The sequence below is a fragment of the Heterocephalus glaber genome, unplaced genomic scaffold (assembly GCF_053883595.1).
Source record: "Heterocephalus glaber isolate CG9 unplaced genomic scaffold, H.glaber_assembly_v1.0 deba00001472, whole genome shotgun sequence".
In the NCBI taxonomy this organism is placed as follows: domain Eukaryota; kingdom Metazoa; phylum Chordata; class Mammalia; order Rodentia; family Bathyergidae; genus Heterocephalus; species Heterocephalus glaber.
This window is the reverse complement of record NW_028258315.1, coordinates 77,953,092-77,977,468: the sequence shown is the minus strand read 5'-3', so window position 1 is coordinate 77,977,468 and position 24,377 is coordinate 77,953,092. Positions and strand designations below refer to the sequence as shown.

Genomic DNA, 24,377 nt, shown 5'->3' with positions numbered 1-24,377 from the left:
TCATGTTGACCCTTCATCCATGGTGCAGATGTGAGCATACAGTGTGCTTATTACTGGGAATGGAGATGGCTTCTCCTCCCCACCTCTTCTTTTTCTTTCTTTCTTTCACTTTTTTTGGTACCAGGGGTTGATCTCAGGACCTTGAGCTTGTGAGGCAAGCGTGGTGCCACTGAGCTAAATCCCCGGCCCCCCTCTTCTTTTTCTTTAGCTGAAATATTCTCTAGTGGCTAGTTTACATGAGTTTTACTTTTTTAAAGACAAATCTGGTGGGCTTTGGAAGCATGCTTGCTGTGTAACTGTCAGGCTAGCTTGAAGCAGTGAACTCTAATTAGAGTTCCTCTTCAGCTACCAAGTCTGGGATCAGAGGGACACAGCCAGGGAGACAGAGAGAGATAGGACCTAGAAAGGCCCAGGTAAACAGAGCCAACCTAACAAAAAATAAACACTCAGAGCTGGCAAAACAAGCACCCATGTGGAGATGTGAGAGCATGTTTTCTCTCTTGGGGATAGCTTGGCAACACATACTAAAAGCCTTAGGGTCGAGGATTTAGCTCAGTGGTTCTGCCGCCTGCCTCATAAGTGCAAGGTCCCGAGTTCGATCCCAGGTACCAAAAAAAAAGCCTTAAAAAATCTATCTGTCCGTCTATTGATCGATCCATCCATCCATCCATCCATCCATCCATCCACCTACCCATCTTGGTCCTTAAATTCCATGTCTAGGATTTACCCTCAGGGATTATTGATGTGAGCAGAGTGCAGTTGCCGAAATGGTCATTGTAGCTTTTTAGTAAAAGATTGGAAGTGAATTACTGACCCAGTGAGAACAATGTAAAATATGGTAGCCCAACTTTTTGAACACTATATGGTCATTTCATTTTCGAAAGAACACTTAAATGATATATCCCACCATTGAGGGTAAGTCAGGTGCAATGGGCTCCTGGCAATATTCTGTTTCTGGGATCTTGATACTGATTATAGGGGTGAGTTTATGTACTGCACACTTATGATAGGGGTGATCAAAATATACTTATAACTATTTAAATGAAAATTTATTACAATAAAAGACACATTGCCATTCATTCCCTCAAAATACTCTCCCTCACTTGGAATACACTTATCCTTTTACTCTTGCCACTTTCTGAAGCAATTCTGCAAGTCCTCTTGCAGATATCTTTATGAGGTATTATAAAAAATATGGTGAACATTGCTGCTGAGCACATCTAACAGTAAGGCAGCTTGTGAAAACATCATCCACCTTATTCACTGATCTGGCACCATGTGATTTCTGGCCCTTTGCCAAAGTCAAAATGACCACGAAAGGTAAACATTTTGAATTAATTCAGGACATTGAGGCAGCCAGTTTTTTTTTTATCTAACAGTTGTTTTATCTAACAACTAAAGATAGTCATGAAAGAGCGCTTCCAGAACTGCTTCAGAAAGTGGCAGTAATGATAAGTGTTTTCAAAGTGACAAGAAGTATTTTGAGGGGGTTAATGATGATATGTCTTTTACTGTAATACATTTTAAAAAATTAAGCATTCACTGTACTTTTTGCTCACACCTCATCTATTTGAAAAAAGACCAAGATAAGTTCCAGATTGTTGGTAGTGTTACCATGAATCATTACATTTATTTTATTATGTTGTGTAAATCTTCAGTGAATATGTGCTGTTTTGTAATACTCTCCAAAATGTTTATGAATAATAACTTTTAAAAAAAGATGCCAGAGGCACACAAAGCTCCACACTGAATACAGCTATTAGTCAAATAGCCCTTCCCAGAATTCACGGGCTCCTCCAGATGGACATGAGCCATCCCCATTGCAGGTTGCGGGTACAAATGCAGCACTCTGGGCTGAATGTTTTTGCCCCTCCAAAATTCCTGTGTTGCAGCCTCATCCCTGATGTGATGCCCCTGGAGCTGTGGGCAATAGGAAGTGACAAGGTCATAAGGGCAGGGCCTTCATGAAGAGGATTCGTATCTTTATAAAGGAGACCCCAGAGAGCTCCCTCCTGCCTTTCATCACGAGAGGACACAGTATGAAAAGTCACTGAACAAGGAAGCAGGCTCTCTGCAGACACGGAATCTTCTGGCATCCTGATCCTGTACTTCTAGAATTATGAGAACTTTCTGTGGTTTATAAGCCATTCACTCTGGTATTTTGTTATGGCAGCCTGAACTAAGATACCTAATTCCTAGGAGGGTGAAGCTGGGACCACAGGGAGGCAAATGTGCTCTCTCTCCTGTGCACTGTCTCTGTCTCTGTCTCTCTGAGCTAGGTTTGGGTCTCAGATATTAATGTCCTAAAGCCACTGTCCTATCCTTGTAGGTATGGCTTTGGAGGAGGCTCAGAAACAGGCAATGAGAAGTGTCCCTTTCAGTGTCTGAGGCTGCTCTGAATCTGCTGTGTTCCTGTTACTGCAAACTCAAAGGAATCGATGAGCTGGAAGCCAAGGCAGTGTGGAGCCGTTTCAGGTGAGGACACTCAGCTTCTCTCTAGCTGAGGCTATATCACTTGTCGCTCAGGTAGCTATGGAAGAGGTCACAGCAGTGTGTGACCCTCTCTACATGGCGTCTTTCTGGGTCTCCTTGAAGGTGTGAAGAGCAGCAGAATGGCACCTGATGGAGTTTTTCAAAGGGAAAAGTTCTCCAGAAAACATAATCAACCCCACTTGATTTAAAAAAAGATAGAGACAGGCTGGGAATGTCATAGATGAAATAACAGTGGTACTGGCAGCTGAAATTCATGGAATATTATGTATGAGCCAGGCACTGTTCAAGCACTTTTTATAGATTATCCCATTTGAACCTTGAACAGCTTAAGACACGATTACAATTCCCATTTTAAAGATGAGATCACTGAGGATTAAAGACATTAAGTATCTCGTTTAGGATTCTCATCCACACAGCCAACTGCAAAGGCTGTGCCCTCCGATGCCACGTGATAGGACTGCTGAGTGTGGGAGGAAATGTCCCCGGGGGAAAGTCTGTGTGAGCTTTGGTGGGTGCGCCCTGTTCACTGCACTGGAGATGGGACAAGAAAGAGTGAGTTTATAGAGAAAGATGAAAGATTGAAGGTGATGTTACAGCCTTACTCTGTGATGATTACTGGATTTTATTCTTTTTTTTTTTTTTTTTGGTACCGGGGATTGAACTCGAGACCTTGTACTTGTGAGGCAGGTAGTGGAACCACTGAGCTAAATCCCCAGCCCTGGACTTTATTCTTGAAGATGAAGAGCATGATACAGCCTTTTTGCTGGGGTATGTTGTAGAAAGAATATAGAACTAGGTTCAAACCATGGCACCACATTTGGACAAATCAACTTAATCTTTTTGAGTGTAATTTGCCCCATCTGTAAAATGAGATTAAAAAAAATTCACCCTGTAAGTCTGTCATAGGGATTGGATTTAATGGTAGCAAACTCAAATGTGCTTATTAGGATTTTATTCTCTGAGGCCTGGAGTCGGGCTTAGAAGGGTCTTAAGGGCCCTCCCATGGACAGGCTAATGAGTGGTGGCAGAGGAGAGCAGGTGGGGACATACGCATGAGATAAAGTGTGTTTGCACTGTAGAGATGCTGCTTTCAGATGACTAAGTCCTGCTAGTTAATAGTAAATTGTAAACAATACCCACTACTCCTGGAAATTGATGGAACTCTAATGAGAAATAATACAGAAGGAAAAACAGCGTGCTCACCTCACAAAACATAGGCAACTTTTTGGCAAAATCCACCACTCTGGTGATTGCTGGTGTGATGATTTTTGTAAAATGGCTGAAGGCTTCCAAGTCGACCTTGCCGCCTTCCGGGGCATTGACTATCGGTGCTTGTCCAATATCTTCTGGCTAAGGAGGAGAAACAAAGATGTAAGTGAAGAAGCTGAAGGGAGCTCGATTTACTGTCATTTTCCTGTGGCAGACAATCTCTTCTGAACCTAAATCTGCTGAAGTTTTCCATTTCCACCTTGTTTATTAACAGATTATATGGCTTTCACCTTGTTTGCATCATTTATTTCCTTGAGAAGAGATGTATGTCTTGGTCATTGCTTTAATTGGCCCCCAAGGATAATGTCTGGGTGGGGGAGAGGAAGGGAGAAGGAATTTGCCTTCTGCTCTGTGCACTGAAGGGTGTACGGTGACATCGGTCGTGCCAGCTGTGATATGGCATTTACAGAGCACTGCATTCTGGTGAGAGTGTGGACAAGGTGGGCATGGTGCAGGCAGGGACAGGGACACCTAGTAAACAGCACCTCTGGATTCCTTCTGGCTTCTGACCCAGCCGCTGGGACCCAAGTTCCTTCCTCTCTGCCCTCGGACTCCAGTTTAAGGTGGTCTCAGCCGGGCACTGAGGGGGACAATCTTGAGGCTTCCTGTAGGGAGCTGAGTTGGGTAGATGTGGCCAACTTCAGGGCAGAGTTGGAAATACACTAGTGTTCACTGTCCTTGGGGCACTTCTCTGCTGTTTACTTGCTCAGGAACTATCCATAGCCTTGCTGCTCAAAAGGCAGGCAGCAGCATGGGTATCACCTGGGGACACAGGCCCCTCCCCAGACCTGATGTTGCAGAATCAGCATTTTAGCCAGGGCCCCAGGTGATTCATATGCACCTTGGGTTCCCCAGGTCCACAGGAGCCATCCTGTCACCTTGTGCTTGCTGTCAGGAGCAGTTCTCTCTGATGCCCTCTCATCTTTGTGATACTGTTAACCATTTATTTTGTGGCCTACAAGTGAGTCAGCTCCTGGACAAGCTGCTCTATCTTAGGTAATCCTCACACAAGACCTTGTTTACAGATCAGCAAGGCAGAGGTCAGGCAGAGTAATAATATCTGGATGAGCCCTGGCCTGGGAGCTGGGTGGCCCTGAGTCCACACAGCAGCCTTTCAGGGAGCCCCATCTCCTAGTCCCACTGCAAGGCTTTCACTCCTTGGATATGTTCTGATACAGGAAGTGGACTTTCTACTCCTAATACTCTCCTGCCAGCCTCTCCAGCTGTTGTTCAGGAAGTATGACTGTAAAGAGGAGATCACAGACTCAAGGCCTATTTGATGGTGGTCACCTTTGCCTAGAAGCTATTGTGAATAGACCTGAACAAAGCCCGGTCTCTCTTAGGCACCCAGGGGATGAAGCGGGGGAGGGTGGGGAGGAGCAACAGGAAAGAGGAACTCACACTGGAAGTGTGGTGTGCAGGACCCAACCCCTCACTAGCAGAGTAGTGAGGACACTGCCTACATCAAGATTCTGGCCTGGTATCTCAGCCACCGCACTTTGCTGTGGATCAGGAGCCCCTGAATTCTGGCCCCCACTCCCAGTGTTTCTGATGAAGTGGGGCAGGGGTGGAGCCAGAGAATCTGCATTTCTAAGGAGTGTCTCTAGGATATGCTGGCACTGGTAGTCTGGGGTCACACTATGGGAACCCTGGGCTGGCAGCAACCAAAGCCAGCTTGGAGAAGCCCAGTGGCCATGGCTCTTCCCACATATCCCGATACCGCTCACACCTCACTTCTAATAGAGAGAAAGCAGCAGAGGAGCCTCTTTCTTGCAGGGTGACTCCACCAGGGAAAGCAGAAGCAGCCAGACCCCGTAAGGCTTCAGGAGGAATCATGAAGGCAGCCTCAGGGAGGACTTGCAAACATGTCACGTGATATGGACCTGCTGGTAGCAGTTACTTCTTTTTGATTATCTACAGGTTCTTCACAGTTTATTTTGTTCTGGTGCAGTGGCTGAGTGGATGAAATCTAGTTTCTGTTGTGTTTTCACGGTGAATGATATTTTGGGTCAACCCATGAAAGGCTCCTAGTTTTCAGTCTTTCTAGCTGTAGAGAGAATGGATGGAATAATGTATAGCTCCTCCTCTCTCCCTCCTTCTGTTTTTCCCTTGGCTGCTGCTCCTCCCTGCATCCTTCAGACCTGTTACTGGTCTTTATCATTCCTTCTTAAATTTGAACTTGAGGCTCATCCCACATCTCTTGTCTGCTTCACAAATTTTTTAGCAAGATCAACTGATAAAAGGAATGTGGGTACACATTCAAAAAAAGAGCTTGTTAATACAGAATTAATATGTGATATATATTTTATATATGTAGGAACATTTCTTAGAAATAAAAATATTTAATAATGTGGTTTTGGCCTAGCTGAATCCAAAGGTCTCCTCTTTGAATACTGATGGATATAATCTGTTTATATTTAAATGGAAAATTCCATGTTATTTGAAATGTCAGTAGGTTAGGCCGATGTTAGTTAATTCCATTTAGTCTTTGGGTAAGTAGGGTATTTGACTCACTATCTGTGACCTCTCCAAAGATTTGAAAAAAAGAAATGAAATTATGTAAAGAAATATAGCAACTTTAATTACAATTAACCCTTGAGATGTAACTTCAGGAACCTTTCTCTTGAAAAATATATATTAGGGTAGAAAAAATCATATAGATATAAAATCTATGACTCAACACAAGTTTACCTCAGGTATGAGAAATTAAGGTGGAGTAACACAACCTTGTTTGTGACATTCCTGCAGATTTTTCACCTATAAGGACAACACACAATTCAACATCGCTTGACCATGTTAGATATGTGATTCCAGAAGATATCTGATTATAGCCTTGTATACCACCACATGACACATATTTGCTCTATATACAATATGTCCTTATGCACTTGATCAACTCAGGTACTGATGTTAAGTCTCCTGTGCATAGACTCGTCAGTGTGGAACAGTGGGGAAGGCCTAACTGTGCCTCTGTGGGCCCAACTGCCCTAGCTTGCTCATGGGGGGCCTTCTGACTCTTACCATGACTCTTTCCTCTTTGCCCTAAATGGACCTATGGAGCCAGCCCAGCGGACCTCACATCTCCCCCATGACTTGCTTTCCACTTTTCCATTTTGATGAAGCCTCCACTTCTGTCTGTCACCTTTGTCCATTCCAAGTCCTACCCATTTTTCAAGACCCAAGTCAAAATCCTGTCTTCTGGACTCCTTTCCAGGTGACCTCAGTTTGAAATGATACATAGCTCACCTGAACAGGCATGGTGGCTCCCATATATCACTCCTATGGCATCAGACATTTATTACATCACTTTTTATTGTTGTTATTATGTATAGGTACATATCATTGATACAAATTTTTCAAAGGGCTGGGGGATGAGCCTTCTGTCTTTGCCTGCTATGTACAAGATATTGGGCCAGATGGTGTGGCTAGAATGCTTGATGACTGAGTGAATGAATAAATGATTATTCATACATTTATCCAACCAATGTTTTTTGAACAAGTACTATAGGCCAGATCTAGTTCTAGAAGAGATATTGGATACTGAGATTACACCAATGAACATCAAGGAACTTGCATTGTATTGAAGACAGACAATAAAAAGAAAAAATACATCCATCAAAGAATTTCACTCTGTGGTAAGACTGGAGGTACTCCACAGAGACCCAGAGACAGGGTGGTCAGCTAAGGCCCCATTGAGAAACAATGTGTGGGCTTTGACCTAAATAATGTCAGGGAGGTAGCCTTCCAAAGAACCAGAGGAAGAACATCTAAAGCAGAGGGAAAAGTCAGTACCAAGTCCCGAGACCTGTATGGCAAGAGCCCAGTAATGACATGAGTTGAAGAAGAGAGGCAGGCAGGGTTCCATCATGCTGGACCCTGTTGACAAGGAGAGGACATGGGCGTATTCTAAATGCAAAGGGGGCGTCCACTAAAGGGCTGTGAACAGGACAGAGGCATGGTGTGATTTACGGTTATGTGTGTAAGGGATGTGGCACAGGAAAACAGTGGCTGACAATAGCAGTTGTGTGGGTGTGCTGAAATGGGCTGGTTGACGTGGGCAGCAGTATGGGTGGACAGAAGCAGAATTTGAGACATGTCTTGGGGACTGAAGATGCACTGGATGTGGGTGAGGGATTCAGAGTGACTCACCCAGGCAGGGGGATGGAGGGGTGTGAAAAAGAGAGTGAAGGGTGTGTGTAGGTGTTCATTGGCCCTTGCTCAGCACTCAGGGAGGCTGTGTTGAATGTTGACTAGCTGGTTCTGCCTTGACTGTTGCATTGGTGCTGTTCAAGGTAAGTAGGAAATGTGGCCAGTTGACCTCTTGTCAGGTGGCTGGCTCAGAGCCAAGGATGTCTTGGCTTGACCTGGTAGCTCTTTGGCACATACAAAGTAGAGTAGGGTCAGATGGGATTCTTCCTCTGCTTGTTCACCCATATCTTCTTGCCTCTTTGCAAGGCTGGGCAAGAGGATATGGCGATTCAAGGTTCTGGGGCCTTGTGATGTGACTTTTCCTGGGATAGCAGGAAAGATAGCAAAGGTGATAGGGGCGATGCATACAATAACTACATATGTGGTTGTTAACAATATGCTAAGCACTGTTAGATCCTGTGTAACTTCTACTTTAGTTATTTGGTTAAAGACACAAGGCACCTGAGCCTTAGAGAAGTGAAATAATTTGATCAAGGTCACACAGTTAGGAAGCAACAAGGCAAGTGCTGGACCCAGGTTGTTTGGTTCCAATGTCCATTCTCTTGACTGTAGGGCTTCCCAGCTTTCTTCTGAAGTGATGACCATTTTGGGTGATAGATGCCTTCCTGACTTGATTGCATTTGGCCTATGACCTATTCAAACAAGGTTGAATCACCCACCCTACCTCATCTGTTTATGCCCTCTCTCTGAGGCTGCCGCACTTGAGAATATGGGAAATCGGACAGTGAGTCTGCCAGGGAAAATTGGGCAGGCTTGGCCTGATTCTAACGGTCACATTTAACATTTGGTAGAAAGTCCACTCAAAGTGACTCCTTCGCATGTGAACCAAGCTGAGAATAATGAGACCATGCTGACATATAATAACAGTGTTGAAAGGCAAGACTGTTGCTGCCATGCAGTATATGCCAAAGCAAATGACCTGCTTCACCAGGGAGGTATAGCAGTGAGCTATTGTTTGACACTCGATGCTGCTCGTTCCTTCTTAGCCCACTTCTCCTTTCTATCATCAACATCACCCAAATTGTTGGTGGTAAAACTTGGCATTTCTGTAGCCCCAGATATTTGAGTAGATTGGAGAGAACTAGAAAATTGCACGATTTAAATGTGTTTTGAAGTAATTTTAATGTGTGGCTCTAGGTTTACTATGAAAATCTGCATAGATTTTGCCAAAGTTTCTCATTTGCCAAAGACTCTAATGCACATTTAAAACCCAGGTCCAACCACCAGTCTATTTTTCTGGCTTGGGTCCTGGTCCTCATGTGGAAAGAGATGCAGTAGTTCCTTTGGGGGAATAAACTAACCTATTCCAGCTAAGTGAATACTTCTAGCTTTTATGACTAGACGTACTTTTTAATCTCTCATGGCATATTACTATACCATTATTAACATAATAGATATTTTCAAATTATTCTTCAAAACAAGATGGGTTAGCAACACACAAAAATCAATGCAATAATAAGTGTGGCAGTGTTGCAAGCCCCAAAAGGAATCAACCACACAGGAGATGCAAATCCTAACGTGTAGAAGCCCATCTATCCCTGTACCTTTCAGATTCAGACACCATTTAGCAAAACTGTCTTCAAGTAAGGATTCTTACTGTTCTTGCAAGCAGAAGAATAAAGTTTTTATTTTGAGCATAAGTACTCCACCAGTGTCATCCCTCTGCGTGGACTATCTATAAATATATACACACACTGGGACCCAGAGCTTAACTATACTATCTCCGAGGCTAGGCCAGCAGAACTGTATGTGCAGTTATATATATATTTCTGTTCTGGTTATCTATTGTTGCATAACGAACTACCCCAAAACACAATGGCTTAAAAGAACAATTTTTAAAATGATCATTTAGTGTTGTAGGGGTTGATAGCACAATTTGGGGTTTAGGAGTGTCTTAATATTGTTCCTCATACAGTTGCCATCAAATGGCTGTGTAGTCTGGTGTCACTAGAAGCTTCTTTCCTCTTTTTCCTGGTGCCTGGGTTGGTTGGGAATCTTGGGCTTCCTCACAGCATGGTCGTCTCAGAGTACTTAGACATTTTTACATAATAGTTGGTTTTCACCTTTATGTCACCCAAATGAGAGCTACAAACCTTATTATGACCCAGACTTAGAAGTTACTCAAGCATCTCTTCTACCAAAATCCATTGTTTACAGGAATCAAAGAATAGCCCAGATTCCAGGAGAGGCAGAAGATACTGAACTCCCTGTGTATACAGGAAGTGTGTGGGAATGGCAGCCATCTTGAAGGACAGCTACCATGAGTTCCAACCACACATGGGGCTGGCACTGAAGCACTAATACTGAAGGGAATATGGTTTCTGCACACCAGGAGGTGCAGCGGTGATACAGAGCAGAAGGCAATTGGCTACTACACATGAAATGCATCGTAGAGACAGATGGAAGAGTGGAGGAGTTCTCATCTCTCCCAGGACCGCTCTAGGAATACTTGGCTTGGAGAGGAAATTATTTATATTTAGATCAAGAGTGACAATTTCTTGAACAGATCAAGGATCTACGAAAGATATATTTCATGGCAGCTCCATGGGAGGGAGACCAGTATGCAAAACAGTTGCTCTAAACTATAAGTTTCCTAAAGAAAACTCCTTCATGCATGGAGAATCTCACGGACCTGGTAAAAAACCCAGGACAAATTGTTCTGTGCCACACTATTTTGGTTCCTTCAGACCAGTGAAGACCATCATGAGCGTGTAAGTCACAGGTACGGACCTCAGTGCTGATTGTGCTGTCTTTGCTGAGGGGATCACGAGGTATGGGGAGATGTGATCATATTTTCTTAGAGGTTGAGTTTCTCAGCTTTAGTCACAACTCACATGTCACCTCCTTGGAGAGCCCTTTTCTGTCTACACATTCCTGTCTAGAGAAATGAAGTCTTTCTCCATTTCCAGCTGACAAACACTCTGTCCTGTCATATGATTTATTGTCTTCCTTGCCTTCCCACTGCCTGTATTTATCTTGTTTAAGCCTTATTGTCTATTTCCTTCCACTGTAATGTGGCTGATTTACTTTGTGAGACATAGTAGCCATTCAATAAATGTTTCTTAAATAAAATAATAAATGTTTAGAATCTAAAAAGAAGCTCCTTAATGACCAGTGAAGTTGTTTTAATGACTACCTTTAGTGACTACTGGGACTAGTAACCATTCTTTTTCAGGAGTAAATAAAACAAAAATGTAAAATTCTCTAGGAGAAGTCTAAGATTGGTTCCACGTCTTACCCTGTACTTGGAATTCAGCTTGAATGTCATTACTTGGTCACTAGTTGAAATCAGAAAGCAACACCAAGCTTTGAAGTGGTGGTGAACCATTTGTGGCTGACACATCAGGGAAAGGACAGATTTAAGCTTGTGGTCAGTCAGGACTCTTGTATTACTCTGCCCTGAATATACTGGGTAGCACCGATCTATTGATTGAGAGTGAGTATTTTTTAAATTTCCTGGCAGATACAGCAGAGTGAGGCTGGGGATGCAAGGTGAATGCACCACAAGGCTACCCTTGCAAGGAGCTTGTTTATTTCAGAGGCTTTTTTGGGTTTGTGCAGGTGGCAAGTTGCACAGCATAGTGACAAGAGTGCAAATCCTGGGGCTGCCTGCACGTGTTGCCACCATGTGGTACCTGCGGGAGCTTGGATAGGTTTCCTAAACATCTCTCCCTCAGTTCTTTCTGCTGTGAAGTGGAGATATCAACATTATCTACCTCTAGGGTTGGTATAGGAAGTTAATGTGTGGAAAACACTTAAGACTAGTACCTGGCCTATGGTAAGGATCATCTAAGGATTTGCTAACATTGCTATTAGTGAAGGCCATTATCAAAGTACTGGCATTATCATTTCATTGCGACTATGAGCAATTACTTCAGGGCAGGTGGATTATATATAAACGTTTTCTTTTCAAAAATTTCTGTAAAGTCATACTAACAAAAGACTATTTCATTATCACACTCATGTTGAGGTATAAGGATAATTTTACTGCTGTATCTCTGTGTTCAGATGAGGAAGTCCTCTGATGTTCCCTGGGGACACAAATGGACCTGCAGGACTCCTGACGTCAGGACTCAGCAACGTACTCAGAAAGGGCTTCCGGTCACTACGTAGGAACAGGGTCAGTCTCAGAGGGGGCCAGACTGGGATGGGGTGGGTAGTCCACTTAATGAGGTTCGAGGAGAGCCTGACTTGGCCCCAAAAGCCCTGAGATGGCTTTAGGACCCTGCTAAGTCAATTCTTAGCAGTGTGACCTTGGCTCAGTTTACATTTCCTGTAAAATGAGGATAGAAATTCCCACCTCCTTCAAAACATTCTGAAGACTAGATGAGAAGTGAATGGCTTTCACAACTGCAACTTTGTATAAAACTATTGAACACCAAAATTCCAAGGGTCTGGAAAGGTTTGTTTTCTCCACACAGCCTCTCAACACCCCTACTTCTTCATTTGCATTGTCTTTCAGGACTCAAACTGATTATTTTAAGCTAAAAATTTTGGGCCCTATTGACATAAAAACACATTTGAGGTATGGGACACTTCACCCTAAAGGTTATTCTAAAGGAGGATGATATTTTAGAGGAATCTTATATTAAGCATATACCTACTGGGCATCTGAGAGGAGAAATGAGTATAAAAAGGGAAAGCTAGCAGGTAGCAAATTTCACTAGTTTGTTCAAAACTGGCCTTAGTAACAGTAAAAAAACCCTGAAGTAATGAGTTCTAAGAAAGTGCTTTGGAATCTGGTGAATTGCAAAAAGGAGGAGGGACTGCAAAGGTAAGAGGGGAATTATGTCTGACACACTGGCCTGATTTACATCCGGGCTCTGCAAGGTCTTTGTCCTGTCAGAGCTGCAGTTCCTCTATCAGTGAAACCCGGCATCAACATAGCAGCCCAGGATTTTGAGGACTTACTGAGTCAAGGCAGAAAGCACCTCCAAGGATACCTTACCAGGAATTTCCGTTTTTGCTTCCAGTGGCTGCCCTGGGCATTGGTGGCCACATGAGCTTCAGTGACAGTTTTGATGAGCTCCCATTCCTCATCCGTGGGCTCTGGCTTGTGCCCTATGGATTTCTGCAGCTCTTCCCTCCGCCTTTTTTCCCGGTTCTCCTCAATCAGCTTCCTCTTGGCCAGCCTTTTGCTGTCATCCAGCACCACTGGGAGGGAGAAAGGTGAGAATACACATGGATATTCCCCAAACATGTGGCAGACCACTCATCCTGGAGCCTCGGCGGGGGGGGGGGGGGCACTGAGGCACAAGTGGCCTAGTGGGTTTCTTAGTGGGGAGGTTAGGTCACATTGGGGCCTTTTCTCCCTTTGGTAGCAAATTGCTACTGGTCAGCCATTGTTGAACATGAGCCCTTGTGCCAAATTCCCAGTGCCCAGTCAGCTTTTTAAAACAAAGCTCTGGGGAATCTTGGGGATTGGGCATTCCAACTCCACAGAAGAGAGCCCTAGCAAAGAGTGAGGCAGAGGGAAGCAGAATCTATCCTACCTGCAGGATCACAGGTAAGTCTGTCTAGTCAGTCATCTGAATTCACTCTCATGGCCTCTGTTCTCCTCTCCTTCCTTAAGATGGATGGCTCTTAGTAAGGAGACTTCAGGTGAAAGAGAAACTGTGGAGTGGTAATGGGAGGCTCCTGATTCCCTCCTCAGAGGAAAAGGACCCCAACTCTTCATTGGCTCCCTTAAGGGCTAAGTAGAACAGAGTGGAGCTATCTTCGGCTTCACAGACACCCACTTTACATTACTCCTTACTTGGTCAGCTCGAAATGGTAATTAAGGAGTCCAGGCTTCAGACTCTAGAAAGACGTGGACTTGAATTCTGACACTAATGTTTCAGGCTGTGTGACCTCTGGAAAGGTACTTAGGCTCTCTGAGCTTTCTTTCATTTCTTCCTAAATGAAATGAGATCAAGAATACACTGCACAAGGTACAGGATGTTGTAATGCACTGTAAGGGCTCAGTCAATGTAACCACAATCTTAATTATTTATGCAAAAGATAAACAAGAAGAGTTGATAATAAGACACATGTACTTCCATGGTTAATTTCCAAAACAAAACCATTTCACTAGTCTCTTGTAACGTGACTATCATTGGAATAAGAAGTTGCAGAATCACAGTGTTTTAGAACTGGAAGGGACCTTAGATATCATCCAACGTCCTCCTTTCACAGAGGAGGAAATTGATCCAGAGAGGTTGTAACTTGTCTGAAGTCACACAGCAAGTTCATGGCAGAGCTAGACCCAGGACTCCTGACTCTAGTTCTACAACATCATTGTTCTAGGGCCATTTCCTAATGACCTAGTAGGAAAAAAAAAAGCAGATGTAGCAGGAGGAAGAGAATCAAGGTACCCAGGTAACCTACAAATACAATACTAAAGCCCAGTAATCTAGACTGCATTGGATTGTCAAAATGAGCATTTATAACTGTAGGGAGTATGGATGAGGCCTAAATGACTTTGGTTCTTCTAGCAAAGAGTAATAATAGCCAGAGCCACGTTGTCTAAATGCTTCCAGTGTGTCAGAGCCTGTTGCGTTTGACATGAATTATCTGATATAATCCTGGACACAACCCTCTAAGGTTGGCAGTGATTTCAGAGAAGAGAAACCTAAGGGTTAATACTGGAGTTCACACAGCTAATAACTGGCAGTGTTGAGACTCAGAGTATTCTATTTATTATAAACCCTGAGTTCTTAAAATGCCTCCCAAACACATTAGGAACACCTCAGATTTTCAGATTATCAGAGTTTCTTAATCTCATAAACACTCAGATCTTAAAGTTCTTAATGAAACAATGAAATAGACGATCAATCATAATGGTTCATTATAGTAACATATCTAAGCATTTGGTCCCAAGTTAATCATAGTCACATAACTTTATCAGGGCTTATTGTTGGCAAGGCTAAAGCCTTTAAAAGATAAGGAACAGACAGCTAGAGGTGGGGATTAACTCAGGATTTTCAGCCTAGTACCATGACACTACTCTCCTCCTTTTGAATGATTCTCCATCCTGTCTTCCTCATCATGCAAAGCAAGATATTCCACAGATTTTTCTTTTCTGAGAGAGAATTCTATTTATCACATAAGGGTAATCCATGATTATTTCCTCATATCAGAAAAAATCCTCACTGCGGTTTCTCTTTCTTTCCTTTGTTTTTCTTTTCCTTTTTAATTTTTAACTAACAGTTGGGATCCCTCACTGATGTACACAAGTTTATGGCAGTAGAAATCATTAATACTGATGCCTGACAAAAGGGCAGCTTTGTGAGGAACGTGATTCTCCTTTTTATGATTAATTAAGGTGACTGGTGTAAGTCCCTCATACAGTGGGGAGGAGAGACCTCAAGGGTTAATCTCACCACCATGTGCTGTGACATTGTGGTAGGACAACTTCAGCTCCAATGTCTTTATGGCTAGAAATACAAGAAGCAACCAAGTCAGGGATGCTTCATGCAATAGCATTCAACTTTGAATTCTTCAGAAATTTCCTGAACATTTTCTGCCAATGTGTCTCTAAAAATGTACATAAAATAATTTATGTCTTTGCTTTTTTAACTTTTTTGGTAACAGGGATTGAACTCGGGACCTTGTGCTTGCAAGGCAGGTGGCGGCATCACTGAGCTAGATCCCTGGTCCTGTGTCTTTGCTTTTGAAAAAATATGAGAACTAGACCGAAAGGCTCTTACCACACGAACGCTGTGAGTGAAAATTACTTTACCAAGTTAAAGGGATGAGACCTCTCATTTGTAACGTGTTGCAATGTTGTTAACAGTCCACCCTACAAACACTATAGGGATGATTTAACCACTTTAGTTCTTTCATCATCTGCATACTTAGAGAGTTAAGAGTTGATATGGCCAAGGATTTAGCTCAGTGGCACGGTGCCTGCCTTCCTGTGTTTGATCCCCAGTACCAAAAAAAAAAAAGTTGATAAGATAGGAATAGGACAAAACCCACACGGCAATGGCTCCCACTCCCCTGAATGGCAATCCTGGATGTAGGGGTGAGGTGGGGTTGGGGAAGCCATGTATTGCCTTCTCTGTCTATGTGGGTTTTTACTGTTTTTCTGCCTGGTTGATCTTGAACCAAGTCCTTCCCCAATCAACACTCCTTGAATATGAATCCAGTGAAGATGATCTACTTACAATCTGTTGCCATGCCAACATAGATGCATTTCTTGAAGCGACATTCCTGGCACTGATTGCGTGTGACTTTGTCTATGACACATTTTCCTTCATATTTACAGGAATAGGATGGATGGAGATTTTTCTGAATGGTTCTTCTGAAGAAACCCTACATGAGAAAGAAAGACCCAAGACAGCAATTTCATATTTTCTAAATATAAATGATTCTGGAATTGTGAGACCATATAATTATGAGATGAATTGTTTTGGGCCTTAATATGTATTTGGGCCTCTAGTTTTATCTACTTTCTCTAATATGGGACAGTAGGCCTAAAGAGACTCTAAAGAGCTAAAGGAGACATCAAAGGACTGCAGAGTCAATACCTTTTTGGATTTTATTCAGGGAAATGAAGCCAATGGAAGAATCTAGTACTTGGTTTTATTGTCTATACATTGAATAATATATATTATTTTTTCATAGCATGTTATAATTATGCTGTGAAATTAAACTATGAGTAGCTTTACTAATTTATACTAGGAAAAGAGAGAGCTGGATACTTCTGATACTTTACGAGTTAATAATGTAATCATTGGGCTGGGGATGTAGTTCAGTGGCACCAGGCCTGCCTGGCAAGCACAAAAGATCCTGAGTTCGATCCCCAGTACCAAAAAATAAAAAGTAATTATTTAGTAATTAAATGCATTACCTGCATCTAGAGATTTTATTTAATTCTTGTTTGGGCTTTTGAGATGGCCTTTAGTCTTTCAGATAGTCTCCAGATTTTCCACCAAGTGTTTCCCCAAACTGATTGCACTGAAGGTTTTGTTTTCATAACCCTCTTTTACTCTGGTGTCTGTAGACATATACCTATGAATTCCGTATGTTTCTTCCTTTCTGAAGGATGCTATTTAGTTGTAGGTTTGGGTGGGTGACTTATATAACATTCTCAAGGGGGTCCTACTAGAATGTTTGTACATGTGATCTCTATGGCTTAGCAACTGTATTCTGAATTGCAGAATTAATAAGGGCAGTGAGCACTTATGAGGAGTACACTGCAAAGGGCTGTTGGATGCACTCCATATCCTCCTCTCTTCCCCACAATCTAATTTATAAGGGAAGTACTCTTAACATCTCCATTGCAGAGATGAGAAAAGCTAATCCTTAGACAGGTGAAATCACTTGCTTCAAGTTATGTGGTAATTGCATGCTGGAACTTGGCTAGCAACACAGGACGCAAATTCCAAATCTTATTTGCTTAACTGTTTATGTAATGTAAAATGAAGTGAGCTTACTGTATGATTTTAATGAACGGATTATAAACAGTCTTCTCCCATCCACCACTCAAAAAACTTCCATCTTGTTTTGGTAGATTAGCAAGGTTTTAAGGAATTCTCTGCTAAAATGTGAAGGAGGCCTGCTATATAAATGGTGGACTCAAAATGTCAATTGACCTTGCTTTAACCCACATTTTTATTATCTCATTTTTTGGGCTTAGATTATGTACATACATATGCCCACTTCTACACAAAAGCTCCTGCTTAGAATAAAAAGGTCCAAAGCACAACAAACTGCGAAAGCACCAGGGAAATCTGAGACTTGTAAACTTGCTTTGGGGATATGTGTATAAATCCCTTATCATTTCCACTGTTCAAGTTCTAATAGAAAAACTGTCATATTATATTTGGATTTTGCATCCTTAAGACACTTGAGTCTCTGAACCTGTATGATATGGATACATAGTTACAGGATTATGGAATCACATGTGGGCATCAATATGGGATGTCGGCAATGCTTCCCTGGATGTTCAGTGTGGGTAAATCCTGCCAAAAATGTCAATGTCAGAATGTATCACATGACTGAAACATGTGCTTCTCTGTGAACTGCCCCCCTTTAGGTGCCCCTCTCTGTCCAAGGAGGGTAGAGGAGGGCAAAAGAAACCCAGATTCCTGGCAGAGAACACATTGGGCAGGGGCAGGCCAGCACTCCTCTCCTGGAGGAGGCCACGTTTCTCCAGAAAGGGAAACACCAAAATCCAAGGTGGCCAGCAAGAGAGAGTGCTGAGTGCTGCTATAAGGACAGGAAAAGGGTTTCTCTGTCTGGAACTTCAGTGACTTTTTCTCCCTTACACTCTAATGCCTGCTTGTGCTAGGGGAGAGGGTGGCCAGGGCCTCCTGAAAAGTGAGACAGCACTGAGGAGAAGGTAAAGTGTGATATGCCAGAAGGAGGGTAGCACCCATTTCTCCCCAAATGCTACTCTGTGTACTCTTTAATGGAGTGAGTGAAATAATTTATACTGGGCTTATTTTGATAAAGAGGTTGTAGTGGCTGGCTGGACTATTCATGGTGCTATTGTAGATAGCTAAGTTAATTAGATATCTTGTTGGCAGTTAGACAGGGCCTCCCTTAAGGTGCCAGCCCTCCAGGAGCCAACATGGAGAACAATTAAGGCACATTCACTGGTTAGCATTATAAAAAGAGGAGGTACTACTTCCCCTAGACATAGACAGCAGTGATTGATATTCTAAATGGGAAATTCCTTGTATGTGTCTTGTTTTCCCATTTGATCCCCATTTAATCAATATTACCTGGGTGACTGTACTTGTAATCTTATTGGTTGGTCATGGTTTTGTCCTACCTCATGCCCACCTTGTAAATTTCCATTGGTCCTTAGAGTTTTGTCCGACTTTGTACCCGCCTCACCACATGGCTTTGCTGTATAAAACATCTTTGAAAAGTGGGGTGAGTGGGCAACCCACTTTCTGGTCCCCCTTCTGTCTCTCTTAGGCAGAAGCTTTCTTTGTCCCAATAAATTTTTCCTACTCTTAACCTCCGTTGTTCCTTGAATTCATTCTTTGATTTTTTCATTCTTTGATTTTAGAGAACATGAACTCGAATTTCGGATATCTAGTAGGTTTGGGAGTCACATCTCTTCCGCCTCTATCAGGGCTATCTTTTCTGTGGCTTACCTCTAATGACTTTTCTTGGATGCTTCATGGGCCCAGTCCTTTTATACTGCTGTCTCTCTTAAGTACAGTTAAGCATATTTTTATATACAATGAGGGTCTACTTCATATGAGTAAATGTAAAAACGCTAAGTCCCTTAACTTTCAAGAATGGCAAAAGTTAACTCCTGGAAGTACATTAGGTAGAAGACATTTATAATAGCCTACTTATTTAAAAGAAATCCTTTTAGCTCAGCAGTAAAGCACACATTTAGCATTTGTGAGGTGCTGGGCTCTGTCCTCACCAAACCATTCCTAGCCTCCACCCCCATGCCAAGAAAAGAGAAAAAGCTGACAAGAGATGACTTTGGGAATAAATAAGGATGTACATTTCACTGATTTGTTGGTGAGCAGAGGTATTTATAAATCAATAACAGGCCTGTTTCTGTGCATTCTGAGAATTAGATCCACTTCTTGGTGGTTCAAGATGATGTACTAATCAGTGAGATAAGGAGTAAACTGTCACCTTCCTAGTTCAATATCTGGGCAGCTTTGGGTCTTAGAAAATAATTTATTATGGAGAAGCAGCAACATTCTTTCTAGAACAGATGTATAAAAACTGGCATATCACAACAGAGAAAATATGTCCAAAAGATTTCACATTTGTCAAGGCAAAAATGGGCAAAAATGATTGTACCTATATTGTATGTGGTAGAAATATTTTTAAATTGTGGATTTGAGTAAATAATATAGAATATAACCCTTTTCATCCTTCACTAGTCTTAAAAAAAACTCTTGTCTTTTTCCAAGATGCTTTGTCATTATAGTAAATGATCTGCAATCCCCAGCCCTGGCACCCAAGGAAGGCTCCGTTTTGGTTTTATGATGGAGGCAATCCTTGAAACAGTACTTTTCTCAACTGAGATACAGACATAGAGGTTTGGGAAACCTAGCCTTTTGCTATATGATTTTTCTCTTAAGAAAATCTCAGCAGAATCGGTCTCCAGAGATCCAGTGATCCTGGGAAAAAGTCGAGCTGATTTTAGTGAGGCAGGAACTTAAGTGAATAGGCTCAATTCTCCCTTTGTTTAGGGGCAATTGCTATTACTTCATTCAGCCCTCTGGAGGGCACATTTAGCCCCTGGTAGAGTTAAATCCTAAATTCAATTTTCATTAGATTCTCTCCCAGAATTCAAAATGTATCATAAGAAGCTGATTTAAAAGAATTTCAATGCTGCATAATCAGGCAGGTAAAGCCTTTTAAATTAAGATTAATATAGAAAAAAAAGGCCAGTTTCAATCACTGAGCTTTTGAAATTAGAGAATGCATCTAGAGTTATATAACTTTATTACTTTCAGTTCAAGCCAATAAAACTGCTTTCAAGAGAGGGTTTGCGGAGTCTTCTAATTAATAAATAGCCAGGACTTACTTGTAATTAGCTTCATTAAACTTGTTAAGACATTATTTTCATAGCTGTAATGGCAGTCTTTAGCCCAGTCTTTGTTAAAGTACTACAAAATATAGATCAAAGGGGTCTGGATGAATGAGAACATATTACACCACACCCCAAATAACAGTTTTGCAGATAAAAGGCCTTGGGATCTTAGAAATTACCTCTTTCCAGTGCATATATAAGTGCAACAATCTTAGCAGGCTTCTCCTAAACATTTCTTAATTTCATGTACAAAAAGTAGGGTATTTGGATGGAAAATTTTCTACTAGGGAAATGGAACACTTCTTGGTGTAAAAAGAAGTAACATGTTATTTTGGGGGGTTTACGGGGAAGGACAGGAAGAAAGGGGGTATCAGAGGAAGGGAAGAAGAGGAGCAGGAGTTAGGCAGGCAGGGAGAAGGGAAGGTGGAATATTTTTTCCCCTTCAAATTTTAGCACAACTTTTGCTATAGAGTTTATTTCTTTGGTAAGTTTTAAATATAAAACATTTAACAAGAAAATAATTTAAAAAGTCCTTCCCTGATTTTAAACACTGTGTCATTTATAAAGTATTAGCTGAATGCCAAGTACAGCCCTGGGTTAAGCTTTCATGTTTATGATAGACCTTATTTTCTAGGCTAGGTTGTTTGTCCAAAAGATATTTTCCATAAAGCTCATGTTAATTTTGTTGATGAAGACTGTAATTAGGTAAATTTAGACTCACTTTTGGTAAGTGAATGGACTATTCACTGGTATGTTCTTGTTAAGTATCTCTTGAAGAAAGGTCTGCAGAAAATACAATTACCTGATGGATGACCTGAATCTCCTTACAGCAGGCTGTGCAGAAAGCCACTTTGGATAAACGTCAGAACATAATTGAACCTAAGTAGCCTCACAGATATTTCCTAATGGAACATTTAAGTGGGCACAGTCATGTAGATTAACAGAAGAAACAGCCTGCGACACAGCAAGCCCTATCTCCTCCAATTTTGGAGATAAAACAGGAGAAATATTAGTGTACTTTTAGCTAGTTAATTTCTTGGGATGATAATGTATTTGAAAATTTATGCTTTTTTAAAACTCAAAGTAAAAGTTTTATTAATTTCTTTTGATTTTAGTGATCCTCTTCCTGTTTTAAAAACATTTGCTGAAGAAACCAGAACTCACACACTTGGAAATTCAGTTCCTGACCATGTTAAAAATGAAACTATCAGACTCCTGGATGGTCACAGGAGAGCAATGTTGAAATTTAGTTTTAATTCAAACTCAAATGTTGAGTTCCAGTAGCGCACTGGTAAGGGACCATAAGGGCTCTTACCTTGCAGCCTTCACACGTGATACAGCGATAGTGGTACCCAGTGGCTTTGTCACCACACACTACACAGAGCTCATCCTTGTCCAAGTAGCTGGGGATGTACCCTGTGAAGGAGGCAAAAGGAGGGAGGTGAACAAATGATATCACCTGCAAGTCAGAGATACACCAGGGCTAAGGTTATCTGACCAGTGACAAAACTGGTTTGCCCAAAGGAGGTGATGACAGGAGACTTCATGAAACCAGCAGCCAAGTGTCTTACATTTGCAGGATAAACATCAGCCTGAATGCTGATGAGATCCTAGTGGCTGTGCGGATAAGATCAGTCGGGAAGGCTGAGGGAGCCCATGAATCAAGTAGAGAGGCCAGGATTTAGACCACCCGGAGCACTGAATTCTGGATAACACAATTTCCTTCACAAGACTTAATTCAGAACTTGTCTTTGAAAGACTTGGAATACTTTGGGGTCAAGGCACTACTGATTTCAGAAACCTTCATAGCTGGGGAGTCCTGGGAGATCTCTTGGTACTTTCAGATAAAGAAACTGGCCTTCTAGGCTAGCCCTTCCTTAAGGTCACACTGAACTTGACCAGTAGAGAGTAAGCTTCCAGTGCCCAGGATAAGTTATGCTGGTCTTTTCTGGGAATAACTAGAATGATAAAGCCCATCTAAAACAATGCGGTACACTTGAGATATTATAATACACAATCCAACGATATTGGGTAGTATGAAATAATAGAAGTTCTCTTAAAGAAAAGAAAAACCCAACCATTGTAAGTTCCTTCCTTAGGGTGTTTTTAGTTTGTCAGTTTAAATTCCTTGACCCAGGAAACTAAAGATTAAAAAACCCCAAAAACCTAGAAGCTACCTGCCTGTCTTTGTTTCTTCTTCTTGGAGACAATGCCCCCATGCAAGAACCTGCTTCAGAAGGGCAAATTCAGTTCCACATGTATCAACTCTTCACCACAGAAGCACAGAGTTTTAGACAAGGCCAAAACATCAAAACAAGGCACAATTATTTGGAGTGTGATGAAGAGAGAGATTGAGAAAACAAAATCATCAATCATGTTTCATAGAAGGCTCTTTGATTCAGGAAATTTAGTTTCAATAAAAGATCAGTTGAGATCGAAATGACTGGTATCTTACTGTATATTTTACCATGACATTTCCACAAACCTTTTATTAAACTAGGTCACTCAGGGCTTATTTTTCAGAGAAGAAATGCCATAAAGAAAACAAAAGAAAATGAATCCTTTTCATCATTTCTTAGAAATTACTTTGCTCAGATATTAAAAAATGTTATTTCTTAGAAGGCAGATAAATGATTTCAAAGTAAGATTTGGTAATCTATAAAATTATATTTTAAAATATCACAGCTTTTTGTAGTTTACTTTGGCATGCAAACCATGGTTTATCTGCTGAGTTCACGTAAAGGTTTTCAAAACTCTCATCAGACATTTTAAAAAGAGAATCTAGGAGGGATCTGGACAAGAAAAAGGGAACTGATATGGCTTTTGTGTTATTCAATCTCTCATCTATTCATTAATTAGCAAACATTTAGCATCTACTACATAGGTGCTAAACACCACAGTAGGTACTAAGAAGATAAAAATGAACAGAACATGATTTTTTTCTTTGGGAAATGTATAAGCAACTGAGTTCTGTTTCTCCAGCTTTCATTCTTCAATAATATAATATTTTCATTCTTCAATAATATAAAAAGGAGAACATGTAGGAAAAAACATGAAAAGATGCTTAATATCATTACAGAAAAAATGCAGATCAAATAGTGAGACACTACTTCACATTCACAAAGATGGTTTTCCTGAAAATGACATAATAACAAGTGGTGGAGAGGATAGGTGCTCATGTGCTTGTATGGCATACACACACTTATTTAGAAAGTAATTTTTAAACTACACATGGTAACACAATTATTAAAACATGCATCTTCCTGGTAAAGACAGATGGATTACATATTGATGTCAAGAGAGCTACATCTTAACTTCTTATACTTCTCAACTAGGTACAGTTGATCTGACAGAGTGAAGACTTTTCAGTTCTTGGTATGAAATGCAGGTACAGAGACAAGGGAGAAAGAGGTCCAGGCCATTTCCCTCTGATCTTTTGTGAAGAATCAACTGTAATACAGCTGGGTACTGTGTTGTTTATGGGACATGCCTTAGGCAGGGCCACAGTGTGGCAGCTGAGACTGTTACTCATTGTTGGGAAGATGGGTGTGATTTACCTTTCCCTCCCTATACCTCATCCTACCTCACTACACCTGCTGCTTTTATCTTCCGGCACTGACAGCAGGGCACTGAAGATTTCCTCTTTTCTGTAGCTCATTTATTTAGGCAGTCAAACTGTTTGACCTTTAAGGTTCTTGTTAAGTCCTGCAATCCAACAGTAATTCAGAAAGTGGAATGGGCTCCTTTCATAGTCTGACTGCCCTGAGAGAGGGGTTTGCTTTACTCTCTTATTTCTCCTAGATTATTTTCTTGCTGGGTGAAAGTGACTGAATGTCTTAAATCACCAAACCTACAGAAATGTCTACTTAAGTTAACGGCAGCTGCTTATGTGATCATACTA

At 41.5% G+C, this 24,377-nt stretch overlaps 1 protein-coding gene and 1 long non-coding RNA gene across 41 annotated transcripts in view; one reads left to right on the top strand and one right to left on the bottom strand.

The window, feature by feature from the left end:
- The window catches only part of LOC110344484 (uncharacterized), a 181,517-nt gene extending 170,049 nt beyond the window's left edge, over window positions 1-11,468 (top strand). Inside the window, exons 4-5 of the long non-coding RNA XR_015439175.1 lie at window positions 2,330-2,475; window positions 10,129-11,468. This is a non-coding gene — a long non-coding RNA (uncharacterized LOC110344484). The remainder of the gene's footprint in view (window positions 1-2,329; window positions 2,476-10,128) is intronic.
- Window positions 1-24,377, bottom strand: part of Thrb (thyroid hormone receptor beta) — a 384,335-nt gene that overhangs the window by 18,526 nt on the left and 341,432 nt on the right. For all 40 annotated transcript variants that reach the window (XM_004857771.3, XM_021238678.2, XM_087181456.1 and 37 more), the window contains 4 exons: window positions 21,792-21,892; window positions 16,119-16,266; window positions 12,920-13,125; window positions 3,697-3,843 (listed from right to left, as the gene is read on the bottom strand). In XM_004857771.3, coding sequence (XP_004857828.1) covers window positions 3,697-3,843; window positions 12,920-13,125; window positions 16,119-16,266; window positions 21,792-21,892 — 602 coding nt within the window. The remainder of the gene's footprint in view (window positions 1-3,696; window positions 3,844-12,919; window positions 13,126-16,118; window positions 16,267-21,791; window positions 21,893-24,377) is intronic.